Source organism: Cariama cristata, unplaced genomic scaffold (genome assembly GCF_000690535.1).
Source record: "Cariama cristata isolate BGI_N322 unplaced genomic scaffold, ASM69053v1 scaffold4885, whole genome shotgun sequence".
NCBI lineage: Eukaryota > Metazoa > Chordata > Aves > Cariamiformes > Cariamidae > Cariama > Cariama cristata.
The window spans coordinates 271,943-284,421 of NW_009619207.1; the positions used below are offsets into that span (position 1 = coordinate 271,943).

Sequence of the window (12,479 nt, forward strand, 5' to 3'; positions counted from 1 at the left end):
TCTCCTGCTTAGCCCCGCTGGTGCTGGTGGGATCAGCCCGGAGGTTCTGCCAGTCCGATGGGACGTGGAGCGGGACCCAGCCCAGCTGCATAGGTAAGGGGAGACTCCTCTGGCCCCACGCTGCTCTGTGGAGATGCCCGGTATCGTTAGCGGCAATGGGACTGAAAAGGCAGTTTGACCACAGAGAACGGCCGTGGGCTGCTGTGGAAGGTAGCTCTTCTGCTCCCACAAACTGCAGCAAAACTGAGTTCTGCCTAAAAGGGTGCACGGGAGAGCTCTTAGGTTCCCTGCTGCCTTTGAATTATATCCAGAATGGCAGAATAGCAACTCCTAGAAGTATGAAAGTGCTGTGTACAGACATCAGAATCATAGAATGCTTTGGTTGGAAGGGACCTTAAAGATCATCTAGTTCCAACCCCCCTACCATGGCGGGGGAGCCTACGAATTGCTTTCCCTAGCTGCACTGTTGAGATCCAGGCTGAAATTTCCACACAGTCTTCAGGTGCCCATTTTCTGGGGCTTCCAGAACCCTTTGAAACCTCTGGGAAGTGTATAACCATAATTAGTCACAGTATTCTTCACCTTTTTAAAACTCTGGCTGCGTTCTTGAACTCTAGGGCTCCTGTGGTGATAAACTGCACGGGCTGTGTGCTGTTACCTTAACTGTCTGCCTGAACACCACCATCATCCCCTGATGTGGGCATCTGGGGCAGAAACACACCTCAGGCTGTTCTCCACGGTTTTCAGTCGTTCTAGCTACATCTTAAATGTATCACCAATTACAGTAATGTAAAAATACTGACCGCCTGAACCTCCGAGTTTCCTGTTGATTTCACCGGGAGCTTTCTCACATACAAACAGCTGGGAGCACCTGCCTACTCTTGTAAATATTGGTTTTAAGTGCTGCATCACTGTCTGGCAAATGGTTGTCTTGGGATCCTGTCGTACGTATGTGGCACCCAGCCCTCCAGAGCTGTCTGTGACTGAACCCAGGGTGTGCAGCTGTGCGTGCTGCTGAGGAAAGGTACTTAGAATTTGTTTCCCCAAAACAAACCAGGAGAAGGAAGACTTGCGTGTTAACAAAACCTTAATCCAAAATGTCCGTTTCTGACATGAGCAGCTGAAGCCAAAGTGTGGTATTTATTCACATCTCACCCATTTTTGAGATAAGTTAGATTGCCAGCACCACAGAACCACCCTCCCCACCGCCAGATGCAACCAGGAGACGGAGGCTCTGCCCTCCACCCTCTGCCATCCATCACCTGCTGCCTCATCCAGCGGTGGGGCTCTTTATTTGTTTGTTTTGGACGCTGTGATTTATCTGGGGGCTTCCATGGAAACTGCATCAGTGATAAATGGCAAAAGCTCAGCAGAACCAAATGACGGAAAATGAATTAACTTGCGTGCCGCAGCCCCAAATCGACCACGTTTTGTGTCCCTTGTTTAGTTACTCGCCGCAGATCCCAGGACCTGGGGATGACACCAAGAAGCGCATAATGTTTCAGTGTGAAGAGACCAATTAGTCGGCTCATAAGGAATAAAGGCATAAAAATAAAAAGCCATGCCATTAGATACAGAAGTTGTACTCCATCGTCCTATAGCTGCAGACTATAGTGACAGGCCACTCTGTCCCACCGTGTTGGATTGTGGAGACTTTTCTTAGTTTAGTTTTTGTCTTGCACAATCCTGTTAATTAGAGTATTTTGAGTAAGTGTAGAGAGGGATTTGCTGCAGGGCGTATGGTCCTTATCTTAGCAATGTTGAGCAAGTTGAAGAAAGAAGGCTGAGAATCCAGAGCAGACTCTCATCCGATTGCACTGAGATCCTGCGATGCTCCAGCTCCCTGCTAACGTAGCTACCCCTGGCCAGGTACTGGAGCATCCCTGTGCCCAACATTGCAGCTTAGCTCGATCCTGTGGTCTCAAGGAGCAGGGAACCTGCTGCTGCTGCACTACCTTTCAGACTGAAGCTTCCCTTTGCTTAGCATCCCAAACTGAGCAGATATTAATGTGATACATCTCTGCCTTAATTCCGTTGATGCCCTGCTACCGTCTATGTGCTGGGAAATAAAAGAAAGTGATAGATGCTAGAAGAGCAGCAGCAGGTATTCCTGCTGAATTGTGTGTATTCATCTTCTGATAGATTGAGACCAAATGAGGCTTAAAGAGAGATTATGCATCTGAGATGCATTACAATTTCCAGCCCCCATCTATCACTAGGAAATAGCGAGGTTCCAAGGTGAGCATGCGGGCAACGGCCAAGCCGAGAAGGAAAAAGGGGCTGACCCAGGGCCCGGGGGAGGACAGGGTCACCGCAGCCCTCGGCGCAGGGGGTGACCAGTGGAAGCGGAGAGCACAGCACTGACCAGCTGGGTGCTCCGCTCATCCTGGATAGAATAGGGCAATGGAAGAGAGTTGTCCCTGACACCAGATTTATGTTCTTACGTTTTCTCCTGGGTGATAGAGTGCCTCTGGTTAGCTTGCGTTGCAGCAGTCAAGGATTTAAGAAACCAAAAGATCCGTGTATTTTTCCGTGTTGCTATGTATTCCTTCTGTAGCAAAATATTTCTGTCTTGTTGCAAAGGCACAGCAGGATCTTTCTGTGTGGAGAGCAGGGGAAGGCAGAGCTCTGATGTGGCTTCCACAACCGCTCCTTTAAAACACTCTCTCTGCTCTTTTCTTCTAAGACCCGAGCCTCACGACGTGCGCGGACCCCGGCGTGCCGCTCTTTGGGATGCAGAACAACTCCCAGGGCTACCAGGTACTGTCACGGCAGTGGGGTGCCCTCGCCTCTCCCCCGCTACTCGCTATGGTTAGTCCGTGTCCGAGTCCTAACATGGATTAACGTGTCCTCCCGTGAGCAGGACATCCTGGCGTGCTCCGTTAGACCTCAGAATGCGTTTGTACAGGATTAACTAGCAATGCATTATGTATTATATTAATGACAGTGCTAATTAATAGTTACTAGTCTAATAAGTATTCATATCGGAGACTTAATTTCCATTAATTTTCAGACCAAATTCTGTAGGTGGTTTTCTTAATCTCAACTCCTGCACGGTGCGAAATCAGTGGAAAGGAGAGAGAAAACCGAAGCAATTCCCTGGGGTGCTCCATCTCTAGCCTCCACTGCCGTCGCTGCGGGTGCCGGTTCCCTGCTGTGACGGGGCCAGGATAGCTGATTCCACGCGGCTGCTACTGCCAGAGTGGATCTTTCGCTTTTGCTGCTAATTAGTTATCTTAATCCTGGGTTTTAGTGAATTAAATCTAGTTTTTAATTAATACTGAGACACAGTAAGTCTGACTTTTGTAAGTGTTGCCAGAGAGCTACACACCATAGTGGAGCCACCTGAGGTGCTCCCGCAGGGGATGAGGTGGTGGCCGGAGCAGAGTGGTGCGGGGAAGCGGTGCCTTTGGGTGCGGTACCCAGGGGACCGCAGCAGCCAGCTGAGTCCAGGAGCGACTGGGTGATAAAAACCGGCTGCAGGGTCAGCGAGAGGGTGGCCCTCATGGTACAGTCTTGCTAGGGAGAGTGGGAAACGTACTCAAAGCCCTCCTTGACAATTTTGTTCCGGCTTATTCTGGTTTTAAAGGAAATCCAGTTGCAGTAACGGAGCTCGCAGGGTCGTACTGCCAACCTGTCGGAAGCGGGGAGTGAGCTCTGTTATGCGGTAATGGTTTGATTGAAACCAAACGCAAAAAAGTGGGTAGTCTGTAAAAAGTAAGCATAACTCAAAAACGCTGGGAAGTAGTTTTTCAGGTTTTGTGATCCTTTTTGCTATTCGTAATCCAAATTGGCATTTATGATATAGCTACAGGATGTTTGTTGATGCTCGTTACATTGAATACCCCTTTTGGCAAAAGTTTCAGCCTGTTCTAGTGGCATCTATGTTTGATGCTGGCTTTGGCTATGTTTAAAAGATGAAGCAGCCTTGCCTTTATCACTAAAAGAAGGAACTCCCTGCACAGTGAAGGCCAGAGCTTTGCAGGGGCTCTGAGAGCTTTCTCAGCACCAGACTCTGGCAGGGCGGTGAGGGCAGAAAGCAGGTGACTGCCCTCTCCAGTGTGTAGGAGATGGAAAATGATGGAAGTACTTTTGTGTTACAAGTATGGGTGAATCGTGTTGCACTAGAAAGTTCCATGGTTTATCTGCTATTGTAACAGGTGGGAAGCATCATCTTTTTCAAGTGCCAGAAGGGCTACCTGCTGCAGGGCTCCACCACCAGGACCTGCCTCCCCAACCTGACGTGGAGTGGCATGCAGCCGGACTGCGTCCGTAAGTCTTGGGACAGGTTTTGTCAAAGGAAACCGGTGCCTTTGACCGTGCTGTTGCCTTGGTTTGTTGCTGTGCTTCACCGTGCAAATTACTGGCTCTGAAGAGGTGGTAGTTTGGGGGGAGCTCTGGGAGAACATATTCTTGAAGAAAAGGGAGTTCACACAATCATTTCTTTCCTGACATAACTACACCAGCAGCCGCTTCTGATTTCAGAGAAGATTTTTTTAGTTGTTCCTTCCTCAGAGACGTAGTTTCAGGTGAGACTTTGTTTTGTGCTTCTGAAACTGCGTTTGATGGCAGAGACATGAGCTTGCACTCCAGGGACCAAGGTTAACATTTAGCCAGAAGGGCTCTCCGGCAGAGCAGTGTTTCTCCTCGTCTTTAATAACGTGCTGCTCTTTCTTTTAGGCTGTCCATCATCTTTTGCCCACTACACTAGAAGGAGTTTAATTTAATGTATTTAAGTGGTAATATCTCCCATGGCCTCTGTATCATAAGTATTAAAAAGCTTTTTCCTCTCCCTTGTGAGGTGGTTTATTGGTGAGATATTTTTCTGCTAACAAACCCTGTAGGTGCTCGTTCTGCAGGCAGCCGAACCAGGGCATCCGCCTTTGAAAACTCTGACACGTAGCATCAGGGGAGAGGCGGGGATGGTTGCTCTGGAAGGAGCTGCCCTTCCCTGCTGCTCGCCTGGCTGGCGGGAGCGCATCCCTAAATTCACAGCCTTCTCTCTGCCGAATTGGAAGGCTGCAGGGATGCTGCAGCAGCTGTGGCTGAATGGGGGGTTTTGCTCCTGGTACCAGGTGCGCTGAAATAGAAGATGGCTTTGGCTTCCCTGTGCCAGTAAGGACTACTGAGTTGTTGCCTTTAGGTTTTGTGTAAAGCCTTCTCCGTCTGGAGCGCAGAGTTGGGTGCAGTTACTGCTCATGAGTGCTGAACTGCCGCCTCTGAGCTGGGCTGCGGGCTCGCAGCCGGGGCTCCCAGACCATGCAAGTTTGGGTTAGTCTTTCAGCTTGCTGGGTTTTATATTTCTTCCTCTGTAAAACGAGGATGAAGATAATACCTCATGAAGGCTGCTAAGGATTTGTTTTCATTCATGAGCAGTTTGAGAGCTACAGAAAGGGCAAATTTACAGTGTGAGTGAAAGGGAGCTTCCTGGCTCTGTGATTTATTCATTTTTGTCGTAACTTCTCAAGGAAAGTGGTGACACATTTACAACAGGACCTGATAGAGCAGCGCAGGCACACGCTCACTCCGGTGACAGAGAGTTGGACAAGCTCAGCTTCGATTTCTGTGGCCAAATCCTGAAAGTTATTGAGCAATTATAGGAATTTATGACTATTGGACACTTCTGAGGACTTACTGTGTGATCCTGTGGACAGGTGGGTGCAAATTATTAGCAGGACAGTGGTCCTATGAAGAGAGATTATACAAGAACAGACCTGTAATGCACTCACTGGAATTGCTGGTTTAACTTAGCAGATCTTGATGTCCTCCTGTAAAGGCAGTTTTCAGTCTGCCTATAGACCTGGGACACAGGTCTGGGGTGAGAGCTCAAAGGAAGGAGGAAGGTGTCTTTAACATCATTTGGGTTTGACTTTTTTTCCCTTAAAAGGTGGGGATGGCGTAGCCTGATTTTCAGTCTCTGGAAGCTGGAACTGAGTGAAGGATCCCCTGAGAGCTTTAGCCAGAAAGAGCAATCCTAGCCAGTGAAGCACGGGAAGCAATCTCATTAATTCATCTGACTGGGAAAAATCCAGGCACGGCATTGTCTCCATCAGTGAGCAGAGAAAACTTTTGCTGAAAAAAGCTCTTCTAAGAGATCTCTGTCCCTGGTGATGTGATGGTGCCCCTCTTCTGCCTTTCTGTGTACGACTGGGTGGTGTCTCTCATCTCTGTTTTCCTTGTGCTTTTCAGCTCACCACTGTAAGCAGCCGGAGACCCCCTCCCACGCCAACGTCGGCGCGCTGGATTTGCCATCTCTGGGCTACACCTTGATCTATTCCTGTCAGAGCGGGTACTATCTCACTGGAGGATCTGAGCATCGAACCTGCAAAGCAGATGGCAGCTGGACAGGAAAACCACCTATTTGCCTCGGTAAAAGCTCTGAGCAGCATGATGCTGGTTTTGCATTTGCCTACACCTCTGCAGAGGGGAGCATTGCAGCCCAAGAGAGGTCAGCCATTCTCTCAGACCTCCACAGCACACCAGCAGTCGTGTGTTTGCGTGGCTGAGCTCCTGTGGAGACCACAGCTCTCACGGGCTCCTGCGCAGCTCCCAGGGCAGAGACAGCTCGGGGATTTTCTGCCTCCTGGTTTGAATCTGGAAGTATCTGCACAAGACAAAGATTGTTTTTACCTCACCCACCTTCTACCTACCTCAAAGTCTTAGATCAGGAACACATAATGGTCTAATCTTGAAATGTGTGGCTCTCGTGGAGCATGGTAATGCTCTCTGGACACTTTGGTTTGGAGCAGGTGGCAGGGGAGGACAGCAAATGAAAGCTTTGTGCTGTTTCAAATGGGCTGGGCAGGAACCCATCCAAAGCCCTTGCATGCAGGGACGTGCAGCCACGTTCCGTGTGTGAGCGATGCCAGCCGAAGGCTGTCCTCCGCTAGCACCAGCACGGTAGAAGTGTCTCAACGGTGTTGGACGCCCCAGTATTCACCGGCTGTGGTTTGCCCCTCTCTTTCAGCTGATGTCCGCCCCAGTGGAAGGCCGGTTGGCACCGCGCGGGACCCACCACTCGCCAAGGTGTCAGGTACCGTAGTGGGGCTCGCTCTTCTGTGGGATGCGTTGGTACTAGACCTGGACCTTACTGGGTCCATCCCCTCCCATCTGTTCACCTGGGCAGCCAGAAACCCAGCTGTTCCTTGCAGATCTGGAAACTACTGGGCTGGTGAAAGCAGCCCGCCTGCCCCTCCTGTTCCTGCTTCACTGGAGAACGGACAGGAGCCTTAAGGGAGTTGGGCACCAGCATCCACTGCCCTCCCCAGGGCACGCCGGAGAGTCGAGCCCTCTGGGATGTGACATTACACCCTTTTAAAAAAAGAGAAAAAGGTTTTTGTTAGCTTTTCCTACAAAATTATTTTGGGGCTTGGTTTGTTTTTAAAACTTCAGTGGCATTTTTTGTCAAAACAACAAAATTAAAGTCATCAGCTTGTTTGTTCTGCTCTCTTTGGCTTTGTACTCAGTGATGATGATACGAAGAGTGGGTGGGATTTGAGATATTTAAATAGTATTTGTGAATTCAAAGAAAGAAAGAAATTTGCTGTGTTTTGATTTCTGGAAAATGGAAATAAATGGCAGTGCTCTTGTTTTTCTGCATCCCCAATTGCTGTGGTTTCTAGTGCCTGCTGATGTGTTTGCAAAGAATTCCCTTTGGAAAGGCTCCTACGAATACATGGGGAAAAAGCAGCCTGCGATGCTGTCTGTCACCAGCTTTGACCCTGCCACCAGTAAAGTCAATGCCACTTTGATAGACCACAGCGGCGTGGAGCTCCAGGTGTCTGGTAAGGGAGACGACGTGGCCATTTGTAGGGGTTTACACTTGTCATAAGTGGGATCACCGAGCAAGGGGCAGCCTGCTCTGCTCTAGGAGTGATGTTGATGCTCTGATAGAACTTTACAGAAGCACCCAGGTTTGAAGCTTCCAGTCTTTGGTTGGACCAAGACAAACAAAATCATGTACCTGAGTTTGCTTTGACTCTACCTGAAAGGCAGCTCAGCCCATTAGTCCATCTTCCATTCCCTGTCTGCTGGAGTGGTGGGCTTGTAGTTAAAGATAAACAAGATTAAACACCGTGAGTGCTCCTTGTCCCTGCCTTCCATGGAGCACCAGGTTGTTCCTGATCCAGCAACATAACCTAAACATTAACAGTTGAGTCTCTTCCCCTGTGCAAAATATCTTTAATATCCTGGGGGGTGGACATAGGATTATGTGTTTCCCAGTGCATCCCACTCATAGAGTTGGTAGGAGGAATTGTTGTCTGCTCTAAGATGATGAGGTGATTTCTCTGCTCTCTCAGGTAGAAAGTTAATTACTTCACACTTGAATAGAGTCATTGTGATCTAGAGATTAAAAGTCACTTATTTTTCAGGCATTTACAAGAAAGACGATGTGCACCTGCTTCTCCAGGTTTATCAAATAACGGGTCCAGTGGAGATCTTTGTCAACAAGTTCAAAAATGATAAGTGGGCTCTAGATGGACATGTAAGTGCACGGGCATCTCATACACAAAGTCCACCCACACAGGTCCTGCCGTTGCTATCACAGCTCCAGCTTTTCTCTCGCTGAAGCTGAGGGAGTAGGCACTCACTGGCAAGGTGAGGCTGCTGTCCTCCAGTGACCTGCTTGCTCGAAGGGAACGTTCTTCCAGCACCCAAGATAACATTACCTGGCAGTCGGCTCTTCCGTGCTCCCTTGCAGCTGTGTGGGTGTTTTATTGCCCTGTGGGTTTAAACCTGTAAGTCTTCCAGGTAACACTAAAGGACAAACCGACATGATTAACTCCATTTTAACATTTTATGTCTGTTAAATATCAAGCTGGAAGAGCTAATCTTCCCTTATGGAGTCAACTTCTCACCCCAGTTTCTGTGTCTGGTAACTTCTCATGCCCTGAAGAGGTCCCCTGGAGCTTAGAAGCAGCATGCATCTGATTGACCCATGGCCAGTTGAGGCCAGAGCCTTCGCTGTCCCTGTTGAATCAGCAATGTGTCCTGTAGTTTATTGCAAACAACTTTTTTTTTTTTTTTTGCCTTCCTTTGAGGTGTGAGTTTAAAACAAGTCTTAACAAGTTGTTGGGCAGTGAGACTTCTTTAAAAATACCACAATTTTCTGGGGAATTGAATCAAATTAATGCTATGCATGAACTTGAAAGAGGCTGTGATAAGATGGGTGCTAAAAATCCTAGGGAAGTGTTGAACAAATCTGTTGATCTCTGCTCTCCTGTCGTTGCAGGTCTCATCAGAGTCTTCAAGCGGCACGTTTGTGTACCAGGGCTTTGTGCGTGGTAAAGGCTTCGGGCAGTTTGGCCTTCAGAGACTTGGTAAACTTCCTCCCATTACTACTTTTTCCCTTGATTGCTGAAAGCTAGATTTTGGTAGTTTTCAAACAGGGAACATTTTTCCTGTCCCTGGCTTTAATTTTCAACCCTGGTGGGACAGATCTTTATAGCTGGTTTTGAACCATCAGGTTTAACCTAACCCAGCACATCGTTTATAAGAGAACTGGCAAAACCCAAACCAGCCACTGGGGTAGAGAAGCCAAGTGTCCCCAAATCTCTCTACCCCAGGGGGGTGCGAGATGGTGGCATCTGAAACAGCTTCTGTTTCTTCACATTTGAGGCCAAGCAGTGCCATGCTGCACGGGGAGGAGGAGGAGGTCCCCGTCGCCTGGCAGCACTTCCACCCTGCACCTTGTTCCTTTCTCCCCTCCAGTTCCTCCCTGTAGGATGGATGCAGCAGCTCTGCCCTGGCTTGTGTTTAAATACTAAATACATTGAACACTGGTTATTCTGGCAAGGGAGACTAAACCCATCCTCAGTGCAGGATTTGTGGGAGATGGACAACACAACAAAATATTTAATTTGGGAACAAAGTGAGGCGTTCAAAGACAGAAAGAATTTGGAGCCACAAATAGCATCTGGACACTTTTTTCCTCCATGTTGCCAGTTATCTGACCTAAAAGCCCGAGTGCCGTTGCTACCGCCAAAAAGTGTCTCCGTCTTACTTTCAGAAATCACAGAGGCACTTGAGAGCTTAGATGGCCCAAGGTCTAAGCTCCTAAATATCTCTTAAAGTGTGGCTTGAGCTCTTCAGTCTTAGGATTTTTGGAAGCTGACCCTGGAGTCTTGTCACCTTTATGGAGAATTAGATGCTCATTATTGTAGCCTTTGAGAGTCTCCCATAAAGCCTAACTTTAAGCATCCAGGTTTGAGCATTTTGGTAAGATGCAGCTTAACTTTAATTGCAGTTCTAAATAAATTATGATGTCTAAGCTAGGCTACATCTCCAAACCATTCTTCATGCAGCTCAGAAGCTTTTGATTACCTCTTACAGCCACACTTCTAACCATCTTGTTCTGTTATTGATGATGTAACCTGTAATTGAAGCAAACCCCATTTCCCACAGCCGTGTTTTGAAATGTGTTTACTTCTGCTGTGTTTCAGACATCAGCATGATGGAAAATGATCCAGAATCAATAGGACACCATTTTGCATCAAACAGCAGTTCTGTGGCAGCTGCCATTCTTGTGCCTTTCATAGCCCTGATTATTGCAGGGTTTGTGCTTTATCTCTACAAACACAGGTGGGTTTCAGGAATGATGCCAGTGGGTGAAACAAAATCAGGGGGCTGACAGAAGTATTTGTGAGCTTGACTTAAAAGCACTCCCCTTAGATCGGGTTTCTCATTTAATTCAGAAGGTGAAAAAATAATGGAGCAAGCGTGCATTGAGGGGCAAGGGTGTTAGGAGAAGAGAGTGTTGAGGGCTTTTATGACCATTAATAAGATTTGTGGCAACGTTAAGTAGGATAAGGCAAAGTAAATTTCGTACTTCAGCATTCAGGCTGGCTTTGCATATGTTGTAAATTAGTTCTTTTTCCCGATCAATGCATTGCTGTGGAAACGTTGCTGCACTGCAAAGCGTTATGCAGACTGGCAGCTCTGCAGAGGGAGCCCACTTGGGGCTATAGCAAGGCCCAGGGAGCTGCCTGTGCCACGAATCTCTAGTAAGATTTTTCTATAGAACCCTTCCGCCTTATCCCCAGGTGTTTACCCTCTTCGAAAGCAGCTTTTTTCTTTCCATTGGCTTCTTGTCAGGGCTGTTCAGCTGGCTATAGCAGGAGCAGCCGTCACCTCTCCGGATTTTCTCTCTGACATCCTGCAGGAGAAGACCAAAAGTCCCATTCAATGGCTAAGCAGGCCATGAAAAAGAAAACACCAACGTCCGAGCAACATTTGAAAATCCGATGTATGACCGAAACCTGCAGCCCACAGACATCATGGCCAACGAGACGGAGTTCACAGTCAGCACTGTGTGCACAGCTGTATAGCACCCGTCCCCTCTGCGGTGAGTGGGCAGGAGGGGAGCGCGAGAGTGGGACAGGGCCACCGCTCTCCTCCTGTTTGTCGCTCTGTATGTGCTGTATCAAAGCAGTGGTTCAAAGGAGCACCCAGGGTGACTCAGATTGCCCAGGAGATCATCTCTGCCCAGGGCAAGACCCAAACCAGCATCCCCATCTCTGGGTCTCGGGTGCTCACTGCTGGTTGGGGCATGACCTCTTAGGGACCCGTGGCAGAGCAAGTCCAAGTAGCTCTGTGGTGAGAACAGTCACCAGGTGAAGGAAACAAGGAGTCTCTAAGAGGGATCATTCACTGTGTGAGTCCAGACAGGGTGATTTGCACAGTGATCTGAGGAGGGTAAAGCAAGGGGTTTAAGCGTTTTACTGCACAGGCACAGAGGAGTGACTTAGTGTCATAAACAAAAGTACCCTGTGGACTGTAAGAGCACTTCTAGACTGGAATGTTCTTCGTTTGAGGTAACAAAGCCATTGCAGGCTTTCTCAGCAGTTCTGTGTATCATAACAATCTGTTTGCTTTTCTCTTGCCCTTCCTTTCCTGTTGTCCCAGATTCCTCCGGGGTCGGTGTCTAGTGGATGATTGTGTTTCACCTCACTAGTCTCCATCCATTCCCTCCCCATCTCCCTCCTCCCAACCTTGTTGAGGCTGTGGAGAAGCTGCTACACCTCGTTGGACTTTGTGTTAACTCCTGAGAGACTGCTGGGTTGTCCTCTGTCCTCACCTGCCCTCTCCGTCCTGCCGTGGATAATGAAGCCAACCAAAGGTCTGCTCCGGCCCAGCTCCTCTCTCCCACCCTGTTGGTGGGTCTCAGCCCAACGTCAAGACCCGGGGAAGTGGAGGACCTGGGAGGCAAGGTGATGGGAAGGCTTTTACAACCTGCTCCTGGTGATGTGTTCCTGGAGGGAGCGGTGGGGTCCGTGGGGTCCCACCAACTGCCCCCCACTTTGGGAAGAGCTTGGACAACAGAGAGGCACAAGCAGGTTGCACTGCACAAGGTGCTGCTTGGGGTTTATGGAAAGTACCAGTACGGGACAGGATGAGTGCTTGCTTTGTCTTTATTTGGGTTTGTGGGTTATTTCTTTGTTGTTTTTTCTAACCCAGAGCTTTTGCAGAGGAAGAGTTTT

The 12,479-nt window shown here is 48.6% G+C and overlaps 1 protein-coding gene across 1 annotated transcript in view; it reads left to right on the forward strand.

Annotated features, from left to right (window-relative positions):
- Window positions 1-11,327, forward strand: part of LOC104162428 (CUB and sushi domain-containing protein 2-like) — a gene marked incomplete at its 5' end in the record, with an annotated part of 281,493 nt that extends 270,166 nt beyond the window's left edge. Inside the window, 10 exon segments of the mRNA XM_009701143.1 lie at window positions 1-93; window positions 2,687-2,760; window positions 4,161-4,272; window positions 6,190-6,369; window positions 6,968-7,033; window positions 7,623-7,784; window positions 8,373-8,485; window positions 9,233-9,320; window positions 10,443-10,581; window positions 11,162-11,327. The exon segment at window positions 1-93 is cut by the window's left edge and continues 75 nt beyond it. Coding sequence (XP_009699445.1) covers window positions 1-93; window positions 2,687-2,760; window positions 4,161-4,272; window positions 6,190-6,369; window positions 6,968-7,033; window positions 7,623-7,784; window positions 8,373-8,485; window positions 9,233-9,320; window positions 10,443-10,581; window positions 11,162-11,327 — 1,193 coding nt within the window.
- Window positions 11,328-12,479: the final 1,152 nt, after the last annotated feature.